Here is an 11,484-nt window from a genome sequence, read left to right on the forward strand (position 1 = left end):
GAGAAGTTCAATGAATGGCTGATGCCAGAGAACCATTCATTGAATTTCTCTAGAACCTTGCTTTCCCTGGGTACATGATCCTAAGAGAAAGAAACATGAGTTAGTCAAACATCGTACTTAGTGTAGGGTAAGGGCTTCTAATGGCACTGGAAGTTGACCTAGGAAGAGAATGACCAACTAGTGTTCCTAAATTCTGGACTCAAAGTATAATGCAAGGCTTAAGAATTTAAAAATTGGGTGGGGAGAATCCCACTACCTATGAAACTGTGTCACGTAATACAATGTAATTAATGAATAAATTAATTGGAAAAAATGTCAAAAAAAGAATTTAAAAATTAAATGCACAGTTCAACCCCAAAAGTTTCAAAATTCTATCAGTTACATTAGCTTTCTTTTCTCATAAGACACCCGGTAACACTCTGATTAGGAAACAGTAGTAGACACACGACATGACTCAGAGTGCTCACCCAGTGCTCTGAATTTGCAGTCCTCTAGGAAGACATCATCCATGCTGTTTACTTGTTAAGAAAACAAGTAACTACATGGCCTACCCCACTGTGGTACAGTGGCTTAAGCTGTTGTCTGCACCACCAGCATCCCACGTGAGTGTTGGTTTGAGTCTTGCTGCTCCACTTCTGACCCAGTTCCCTGCCAATGCACCTGGGAAAGTAGTACATTGGGAAAGTCAAGTACTTTGAATACAAGTCAAGTACTTTGAATACAACCCAAGTACTTAGGCTCCTGTTATTCACTGCAAAAATGTAGATGGAGTTTCAGGTTCCTGGCTTCAACCTGACCTGGTCCTGGCTGTTACTGCCATTTGGAGAGTGAACCAGTGAATGGAGTATCTTTCTGTCTGTCCCTAACTCTGCCTTTAAATAAAGTAATATATAAAAAAATAAATAAATAAAAGGTCTACTTCCTTGCCATGATAGAGAATCAAAACACCAGCAATCACAGAAGTTTTCAGAGATTAGTGACATTATATTCAGATTATTTTAACTTTCCAGTGCAACTAGGTATGTTCTTAATACATTGTCTTAAGGAATCTTAATCAAGTGGTTAAGGTACTTTCCCAGATGTGGCCTTCTTAGCATAGAAAATCAGCCAGCTCTGGCACTTGCATGTAGCTCTAATCTGGCCAATACTTTTTCACACAGCAAAAACAACAGCACACAATGGGCCTGGTCTGGTAGCCTAGCACATAAAGTCCTCACCTTGCATGTGCTGGGATCCCACCTGGGTGCCGGTTCTAATTCTAGCAGCCCTGCTTTCCATCCAGCTCCCTGCTTGTGGCCTGGGAAAGCAGTTGAAGACAGCCCAAAGCCTTGGGACCCTGCGCCTGCGTAGCAGACCCAGAAAAAAACTCCTTGCTCCTAGCTTTGGATCAGGTCAGCTCTGGCGGTTGCAGCCACTTGGGGAGTGAATCATCAGATGGAAGACCTTCCTCTCTGTCTCTCCCTCTCTTTGTATATCTGACTTTGCAATAAAAATAAATAAATACATCTTCCTTCTTCACAAGTCTGCCTTACAGTGCTGGTTCTCTGAATCAGCAGCTCAACATCCCCTTGGAACTGGTTAGATATGGCCTAGCGGCTAAAGTCGTCGCCTTGAACACACCGGGATCTCATATGGGCGCCGGTTCTGGTCCCGGCAGCTCCACTTGCCATCCAGCTCCCTGCTTGTGGCCTGAGAAAGCAGTTGAAGACGGCCCAAGGCCTTGAAATTCTGCACCTGTGTGGGAGACCCGAAGGAGGTTCCTGGTTCCCGGCTTCGGATAGGTGCAGCACCGGCCGTTGCGGCTCACTTGGGGAGTGAAACATCCGACGGAAGATCTTCCTCTCTGTCTCTCCTCCTATCTGTATCTGACTTCGTAATAAAATAAATAAATCTTAAAAAAAAAAGAAATGCAAATTCTCCATCCGACCTCAGACCTATCGATTCAAGAACCGTGGGATGGAGCTAGTGATTTACACTTTAATAAGCCTTTCAAATCATCTGACAATCCATCAAACTTCGAGAATCACTACATTAGCTCTCTGTGTATATTTCACCATAGGGACTTAAACTATATCATCATTTTATAGGACTTAACATTGTCCATCATATGCAGAATATAAAGCTGATGAGGCCATAAACATGTATCCTAGATACCATAAGACATAAATATAAATGAGATTAACCCTACATAAGTAAAAGGTTTTTTCCCCTTGATTTTGCTTACTGGCCCCTGGCAGAGACTGAACACAATGATGGACCATTTAGAGATCAACAATGTAAGTCGCATGAACCATGCCGTATCAAACTCATCTACTCCTGTCAGGTGTACCTAAGCAGTATTCCATCTTCCAATGGCAGATCTTAAAGACACTGCTCACCATCTCGAAAAGCCAACTTCTGCCCCATTACTACGCTCTCCTTAAAACACACCTGTGATTTCATCGGAGAGTTTCCTGTGACCAAATGACTGATGTGGAAACAGGAACAACCTGGCTTTACAAGATGGCTCTGGGCATGAGTGAATTATTACAGGATTTTGATTCCAGGTCTGAGGTAGGAAGTTGCATTGATCCATAGGCTACAATTAATCATATATTTGGATAGGGACTTTATAAGGAAAAAGATTAAAGACTGATAAATCTGAAAAAAGTAGTAAAAAGAGGGAGTTCTCCAACTTAAGCCTATAATGTGAAAACATGTTTGTTGATGTGGATGTGAACCAAAAGGCCTCAATACAGAGGAAGCTTTTAAACACATAGACTAAACAATCCACTCTACAGACGTCAATCAGCCTTCTCTCCAGTATTTGCTCATGCTCAGGAACAAAAGGGCTATGGTGGCAGGAAGGGGTGCCCAGAGCTGGAGGCATGGATTTCTCCCGAGGGCTCATTTGTCTTCTGCTGAGCAGTCACCAACCTACACTCTGGAGGGGAAGCTCTTATTTGATGTCACAGAAAGTGCCCTGGTCCCTTCCATGCCAGATTTGCCCTCACTGACACGCCCTGCGTGATCCTGAGCAGATGCAACCTTGTAGTCTGAGCTCACAATCTAGTCTACCTGTTGGTTCTCTGAGCCACCTGCCACTTTTCTAATCAATTCTTTTTCAGGAATCACATCTTAGATGGAAAAGACACAGAAAGAGAAGACTCACTCAAACTGCAAGGGAAGGAGGATTATTTCAGAGCTATAAGAACTAAAGAGCCACATCTAATAAATGAGAAAACAAAACAAAAGAAACAAATAAACAAAACCTTACCACAACAAAGTAACACTGAAAACAGATCTAAAAGTGTTTTTTGGAAATGAGTAATCAAGGGTAAAATGTAATCGAGAAAATAAGCTTTTGCTAAAAACTAGAGCTAAGTGCATAATGACAAAAACAGGTTGCCTAGTATTTCTTCTACCAGAACATAAATTTCATGAGGGCACAGCTGCCTGTCTAGTGCAGGATGGTATTCCCAGGACCTGAAGGATGCTTCAAGTATTTATTTACTGGGGCATCCAAATATTTGTTGGACAAACTTTGGCTGGCCTCAGTGAGATGATCATGGAAAGGACCAGCCAGCTCTTCACGCTATGATAATCTGATTCTTCCCTTCATGGTCTGAACATATTGGAGGTACGATACCATTCCAGATGGTAGAGCACCAAAGTTTGGAATAGGAACCTGTCCACCAGTAGAGCTTCCCAGAAGAAATATCTACACACACACATACAGACACACACACATCTACCCTGATTCTGAACACCCTCAGAAAGCACAGTACTTTCCCTACTACAGAAATACAGTTTCACCGATGAAGGTGAGCTAGTGGTTCCTATATTTAAAATACAAAAGTGTTACTTATGTACTCAACTGACGTGAAACACTTCTCAATGCGTAGTTCATTCCCAGCTACTTCAGAACAGCAGCAGCTATTTTCAGATAGTCTTCCCTGAAGAACAAAGACGTCACCAAATACACTTTTTCCTTGTATATGAGGTTTCAGGGACACAGGGTAAGAAAGGTGATAATAAAAACGTCCATTAAACTCTTCAACGTGCAGACAATTGAAAGTGTTCAACAAAACTAGTGTACTATCTAGACCTAGTTTTTTTTTAATTTGTTTATCCAATTCTTCTCCATTCTTTTATTTTTAACTGAATAGAGACATTATAATAATACATATTAGCAGGAAGAAAGGAAAGATTGTTTTTGGCTTGGGTCCCTTCAGACTATTTAAAAGTGGAATGACCCCATGCTGTTCTGAACACAATACATGGCTTTGCTTTTGCTTAGACCTCATTGAAGGCAATTCAAAAAGAAAAATACAATATTCCTGTTTCCATTTTCCCTAGATCAGCCTCAGCTCTTTCTGGATGAAATCAGTCTCTCAGGGGACATCAACCTCACAATTTGAGAAACAATGCTGTAGATAGCAAACAAAAGAAAAACCGGTAACCATTTGTTTTTCCACTTGGGAGAGTTAGACTGTACAACATCCTTTTCATTTGCAAGCCAAGTTGCTATTCAGAACTGTAAATTAACTCTGCATAACACAAGTGATTTCAGGTTCAGATAATGAAGAAAAAATCTTGGGTTCCTTATTTTAAGCAACCTCTGAGACAAAACTAAAGAACAAGGTATCCTAGACAGATACTTTCAGTTTCTGACAAATTCGCCTAAAAACTCTGTAATATAGAGAGCAAATAAATAAGTAAATAACATATAAATCAGGGAGTATTAATAAGTGCATAATAATGCTTATGTATTACATGATACAAGAGTCTTAAAACACTTCAAGTATCTTAACAATCTAAAGGGCCCATTGCTTGCATCTGTAACTAAAACTGTACTGAAACACAGCCACACTCTCTTGCTCACCTAATGCCAAGTTGTCTAGTGATGACAGTAACTGTGTACAACGTGAAAAACCAAAAATATTTGGCCTTTTACAGAAAAAGTTTGCAATCTCTGCTCTAAACCAGTGGGTCCTGAACTTTAATACTAAGAAACAGAAGGACCGCCTCTTAAAAACAGTTTATTGAACTCTTCCTTCAGAGATGATAACTGGGTAGGCTGGGGTGGTGTACATTATCTTACCTTTATAACACATTAACAAGCGGCTGGTATATGAACTGAACTGTCACCTCATATAATCACAGTGGCCATTAAAAGTCTAAATTGTACAATAGTCTAACTGTCAAAAAAAATAACAACAAATACTGAAGCATAAAAGAGGAACAAGGTAGATCTTGATTTATTTGGAATTCCTGGTGACAAAGAAACTACAGCTGGTTGCTCTAATCATTGAACAATTCTTCAGCACCTCCACCTAACACTCACTCACAGTCAGAGCTGGATACCACACAGGGACCTGTAGCAACCAAAGGCAGTTGGGTTGCAGGTGAAAACCCAGGCTGTTCTTTGGATAAGCTATAAATCACACTTTTACAAAAGCCAAGGTACATGCAGCTAGAATTCAGGACTTCCCTGAACTACAGTCATAAACGTAAGTATAATGTTATATAATAAATTATAATGTTGAAAATTTCTGGCACAAATAGTTTATAATCCCATGGTTTAATCAAAAGATGAATTCCTTTATTTCATATCCATAAGCAGAAATAGCTAAAAATTAAATTCCTTGAGCATTCTAACAAATAATGTGTACAGTAAACAGAAAATAGAGGATGTGAACTGATTTATCTCACTAAGGCAGAAACAGAACAAACAAGGACGATATGAAAATCACTGAAAATTTTCAGAATGGCTTTCACTTGGACACTGTAGAAGATAGATGTACAAGGCAAAGATTTGGGGAAAATTTTTCTTTGCTGATTTATTGGAAGAGGAAACACTACCTTTTCTCTTTATTCAGCACTTACTGAGAATGCACAACGCTCAGAGGCACTGTGTTCCAATGAGAAGGCAGTAGGGACAAAGATGAGTCAATACCGTCCCTACCTGCAACAAGTTTACAATCTAGAAAGAGCGCATGTACATAATTGCAATGCTGCCTGAGTATGAGTTCAGCTATACATGTTAAATACTGACAGCACAGAGAGTGAGCTGAGAAAACATGGTTGGGAGAAATGCCAAAGTGGCCTTCATGAAAAATAATTACTTTGACTGAGACTTCAAGGAATTGAGTGGGTGAAAACAGCCGCTAGGAAGCCTTCAAGGGATTACAGCATGTGTCAGGGTCCTGAGGAGAGGCAGAGATGGAGAGTTTACAAATGGGTCATTCTGATGAACAGAGTACACAATATGCAAAGAGACAAGATGGGCAGCTGGGCAAGCTCCCTTCTGAAGAGTATCGGGCATGGTTGTAAAACCAGGTATTTATTTTTCAGCTTTAGGGAAATGGTTAAGAATTTCAACTTCAAAGTTAAGCACACAGGTTTGTATTTTTTTTTAAATCACTTTGGCACCCCTACAAGGAGGAAAGAGAAGGCTAGGGATTTTGTTTTAGATTTAACAAGACTCTGTATTCATGGCAATGATTAGAAGGAGAGAGGTAGAGTTGAATAGAGGTTAAAAAAAAAAGTTACTGTTTTAACTACATTTATAAAGAAATAGCAAAAAGAAACGGATTGATACATTACATTCTAGATCTTAGAAAATATAATCCTATTTATCCAATAAAGTTAGGTGCTAAATAACAGTTGAAGATGGCTTATGGCCCATGTAGACAGAGATGACTGTCAAGTCACAGTACTCAAACCTTGGATAAATCAAAATTCACTTGGTTTCAGTTATTCATCTGTATAATATAGGGTTCAGGAGTTCCTGACCTGAATCACACTCAGAAGCACATTTCAATGTAACTGATTTCTTTGACTAATTAATCAAATTTAATTTTAATTAGAGTATTTAACCAATTTAATTTTTTAAAAAATTCCCTTATTCTGAAAAAGAATCAATGGCATTAAAAGAAGTTAAGAAGCACTGCATGATCTTTAGGGTCACTTAAAAACTTCCAAACGATAGGATCTTGGTCATTCAATATAGAACTAAAGAGAATGCTGATAGTTGAATATAAATGCAAATGAGAAAAAAGGCAAAGTGCAATACTACAGACCCAAGAAAAACTAGATGCAGGAGTTCAGTTGAGCCAAGTTGAATATTTCCTGCATTTTGCCTTTGCATTTCCCCTTCTGTCTCTTTCTTCTTCTGTTGGCTTAGGTTAATACTGGCATTAAATGACTATGTGATGGCTTTTTCATTTTGTATCCCTAAACCCACTAATGTATGATTTTTAGGAGAAAAAAAGCTGATTAAAAGGCAATGAAAAAGTTTAGGTCTATGGCCAGAACACCCTAAATACATTCAATCTTGTCTGATTTGGGGAGCTAAATACAGTTGGCTATCATCAGCAGTTGGATAGTGGACAGCTTGTGAAAAATATTATATATAATAACAAAAGAAACTGGCAAACTTGGCAATCAAGTAAAGCAGAAAAAACAAAAAGCCATTTTGATAATGTTGAGAAGCCACAATTACTTGGGAAAAAGACTTAGTAAATAAAAAAACAAAAACTTTTTTTTTTACTCTGAAATTACTGGTTTTAAAAAGACACATATAGAACAAAAAATAGTTGTTCCCATCTTACAACATATCTCTCCATGTCTTTATCATCTAAGGAACTCCAGTTTACATGATATGAAATTTAAAAATCACTGTTAGCATTTAATCCAAATGGCACAAAGTTAGTTGTAGGAAGAAGACCAGTTTGACAAAAGCAAAAACAAATTTAAAAACTAATGCATTTTAAACTGAATTATAAACATATCAGTATCAAAAATATAATTGCAATATAACTAAAATATTATATTAAAATAAAATATAATTGTTTAACCCACACACATTTTAATCAAAAAATAACCATCAAAATGCTTCTGATTAATCAACAAAAAGTTCACGATATCACCTGTTCAGTGTTCAAAAGAACATCTTTCACAGGTTTGAAAAACCAAAGATTGCCCTAATATTATTTGTAATATCCTTTTAAATTACATACGCTTAGTATTTAAAAACCTTTCTATTCTACACATGAGTCGATAAAGAGGTAGTCAGCCAATTATTCACATGAACAACAATGGAAGACCTTCAAAGCCACAAAAGCAAATCTAGGCAGTTCCAAAAATAGTATCTACATTAAATTTACAGGGGTTTCATCTCTTAGCAACAACTGGAAGAGAAAAAAAGGCGTTATCACTCTTAGGCAGTTTTGCTGGAGAAAAAAAGACAACCACAAAAAAACCCAAGGCATTAGTCTCCTTTCCTGCGGGAGACTTATCACTCCAGCAGATCTGCAGGGGAAGGCAGGTTCCTGCAGAGACAGGCTCTCCCACACCTCCCTAGCAATTTACATATCTCTGAAGCCTTGGCAGGTAACTGACGCACCTAAGGCAATCTGTAGTGACACAGTGCCTCGACTGACATGTGGTTTCTTTTAATAACTATCTGACAAAGAAAACTTAGGTGTTATGTTTAGAAAACAGTCACTTTTTAGTATAACACTGGCTTGCAGGCCCCAAGTCCAAAAATTGGCTTCAGAAAAAAAAAAAAAAAAAAAAAAAACTGTGCCAAGTGAACATCACAGCTCCTTACAAATACATGTAAATCTCTTCACTTTTGGTCCAGGCATGGACTAAACTACCATGATTCATTCAGAAAAGCAAAATATTTACCAGGTATAAGACATTTATATACTATTCATCATTTTTCATTATGAAAAGCATGCCCTATCTTAAATAATCCAACTCAAGACAAAATATCAGTCAGTAAGGGGCTTTGGCTTTCAAAAGAATTTTCCAAAATATGACTTCTATACAATCTGCAGGAATCCCCTTCTGTGTTTAAAAATAAAGGTGGACTTACAGTTTATTCCAGAGCAGAGCATCAGCTATTTTTCACTAAGGGCATGAAGAACTAACCACTCACCTTCATTTCCACAGCAGCAATTTCTTGGTCATAATGACCCATCAGATTGGGGAAAAATGTCATGTTGTAGGTCATTTTCATACACCTGGGAACCGTAATGGGTTCACAAGTGAAGAGACTGTGCCCCCTTACCAGGGGTAGACACACACATATCAACAAAAATGCAAATGTTTCCATTTTCTTCAAATCCGTGACATCACCATGGATCTCGGTTTAACTGAGCTTGGCATGCTCAGGAGATTCCCATCCACAGGCAAAAACGTTCAAATTCCTCATCTCATTATTTTACCATTTTGAAGGTTTCCTGAAAATGAGTTCTGGGTCAATTACTGTCAAAACAATCAATAGGGTGAAACAGCATTTGTCATAACCGCCAATGCGGTTACCACGGTGCAGATTTTTATCTTAGGACATGAACTAAGGGAAACGATGGAAAATTCTATCCTGGCCAGGTAGTCGCCCACCTGCCCTGGCCAAAGGCCACACTGTCTTCGTTTGTAACCCCAAAGCTCGTGACTATGAAATGACGCCGAGAAGTCTCATTTCGTGGCAACTTTGTGTTCCTACGAAACGTAGGCTTAAAGGTGGGCAGAGAATGCGTGATTTGGAGCAAACTAATGCTGGTGGTCGAGACTAAATGTACAGGTATTGATAGCCACAACATAAAAGGGCCCGCGTTAGAAATCTTATCACACAAGAAAACTGAGGGGCCCTGAGCAATTTCTTCAGACCTAATGCGTTCTTAAACTTTTTAGAGATTCTACAGAGCCAAGTTTTGTAAGAGTCTTCTGGAAACATGCCTTTCCTGCTTTTCAAAAGGTCAACCGGAGGGAGACTTCTAGGCGCGAGTAAGTGGTGCGGTATTCATCAGCAGGCCGAGGGACCAGGGATGGCAAGCCCTCCAGAGCCAAAGTGTCCTGATAGGGCCACTGAAGTTCATGGGGAAAGAAGGGCTGGGGGCCAGAATAACGGGTAAGTGCCCCTTCTCTCCTCTCAACGCCCCCCCCCCCGTGTCCCCTTCGAGTGCCCCACACCTGGACACCTGTTCCAGGCCTAGACCCGGGCAGCAGCGCCCCGGGCCTGTAGCGCGCCTGCAAGCGTCGCCTTTCGGGAGCTGCCCCCCACTTCTCAGGAAACTTGGGCAGTTGTCGGCCGGCCAGTCCCGCCGTCTCCTTCCCCGCACCTGCGGCTCCCAGAGCGTCCCCCACACCCCTAGCCCGGCACCCTCAGCTTCTGAGCCGCCCACCCCTACCCGGACGTGGCCCCCGTCCTGTACCACCCTTCGAGGCCCACCCCGCGCCCCTCAGGACCCCCCCGGCCGCCGCCCGCTCAGTCGGGGCGGGGAGAGCCTCACCTCAGACGGCGGTCGAAGGCCTCGCTCCCTCCCGGTCCCCGTCCAGTCCACGGGCCCCCACGACCCCACACGACTCCCGCGAGCGTCAGGGCTTGAAGCGCAGGGGGAGCCGCACCGGGAGCGAGAGCTGAGCGATCCCGCGAGACTGCGCCGCCAGGTCGGGCGGGCAGGTCCGGGCTCGCGGCGGCGGCGGCAGCGGGACTGGTCCTGGGGCGGGCCCCGCCCGCGCTGCGCGGCAGACCTGGCTCGGCGGCGGAGACGGCGGCCCGGGCGGGGCGGGTGACCGCCCGAGCGCCGGGGACAGCCTGGGGCCAGGAAGTCCCCTTCGCCTGGCGGTCTGGGAGGGCACCTGCGGCACAGGTCCTGAGGGCTTCCCTGTTGGCGATAAAGACCCGTTTCAAAAGAACCTAGTAATCTGTGGCTGTCGGGACCTGAGAATCCTTTCACTAGAGCCAGTTTGTTCAGATGACCCAAGTTAGAACGTGAGCAACATTCTGGATTACTACCCTTAAAACCAACAAAGCCAAAACCAAAAACACCTTTTACTTATCCGGGAGGGCTTGGTCAGACACTTAGAGCACTGGGGACAGTGACTTTCCAATTTTAATGCATTCTACAGTTTTACTGATGCAAAATCTTAGTAGAGATGTCATCTGTTGGGATCGGGATTTGTGGCTTAGTGGTAAATCTGCCACCTGACATTGGCATCCCTTAAGGGTGCCAGTTCATGTAGCAGCTGCCCCACTTCAGAACCTTTACCAAAACCTGGGAAAGCAGCGGAGGTGCTTTGGCCCCTGTGCCCAGATTGGAAACCCAGAGGAAACTCCTGGCTCTTGACTTTGGCCAGCCCAGCCTTGGCCTTTGCATTTTGGGGAATGAACCACAGAGTGGAAGACTTCTGTCTCTGTGACAGTGCCTTGCAAATAAATAAAATTTTAAAAAAAATTAAGTTCAACTTGGTTTGCAGCATAGAATCTGCCATACATCCCCAACAGTAAGGCAAAAACCTTGCAGACGGGGTGATATGATCCTGCATTGCTTATTTAGGGGATACATTGTGAGAAATGCAGTTAGGTCACCTAATCCTTGTATGAGTATTACAGAGTAAACTGAAACACATCTATAGGGCTGTGTGATGTGCTAAGGATGGAGAAAATCATTTTGTACAGCTCTGCCAAAGGTAACCACAAATAGAATGTAA

The 11,484-nt window shown here is 41.7% G+C and overlaps 1 protein-coding gene across 1 annotated transcript in view; it reads right to left on the reverse strand.

Moving 5' to 3' along the window:
* Positions 1 to 10,535, reverse strand: part of FZD6 (frizzled class receptor 6) — a 37,636-nt gene extending 27,101 nt beyond the window's left edge. Inside the window, exons 1-2 of the mRNA XM_058668560.1 lie at positions 10,284 to 10,535; positions 8,930 to 9,258 (exon numbers count right to left, since the gene is read on the reverse strand). Of these exons, the coding sequence (XP_058524543.1) occupies positions 8,930 to 9,106 (177 nt within the window). The 5' untranslated portion in view covers positions 9,107 to 9,258; positions 10,284 to 10,535. The remainder of the gene's footprint in view (positions 1 to 8,929; positions 9,259 to 10,283) is intronic.
* Positions 10,536 to 11,484: the final 949 nt, after the last annotated feature.

This window comes from Ochotona princeps, chromosome 9 (assembly GCF_030435755.1).
Source record: "Ochotona princeps isolate mOchPri1 chromosome 9, mOchPri1.hap1, whole genome shotgun sequence".
Classification (NCBI taxonomy): domain Eukaryota; kingdom Metazoa; phylum Chordata; class Mammalia; order Lagomorpha; family Ochotonidae; genus Ochotona; species Ochotona princeps.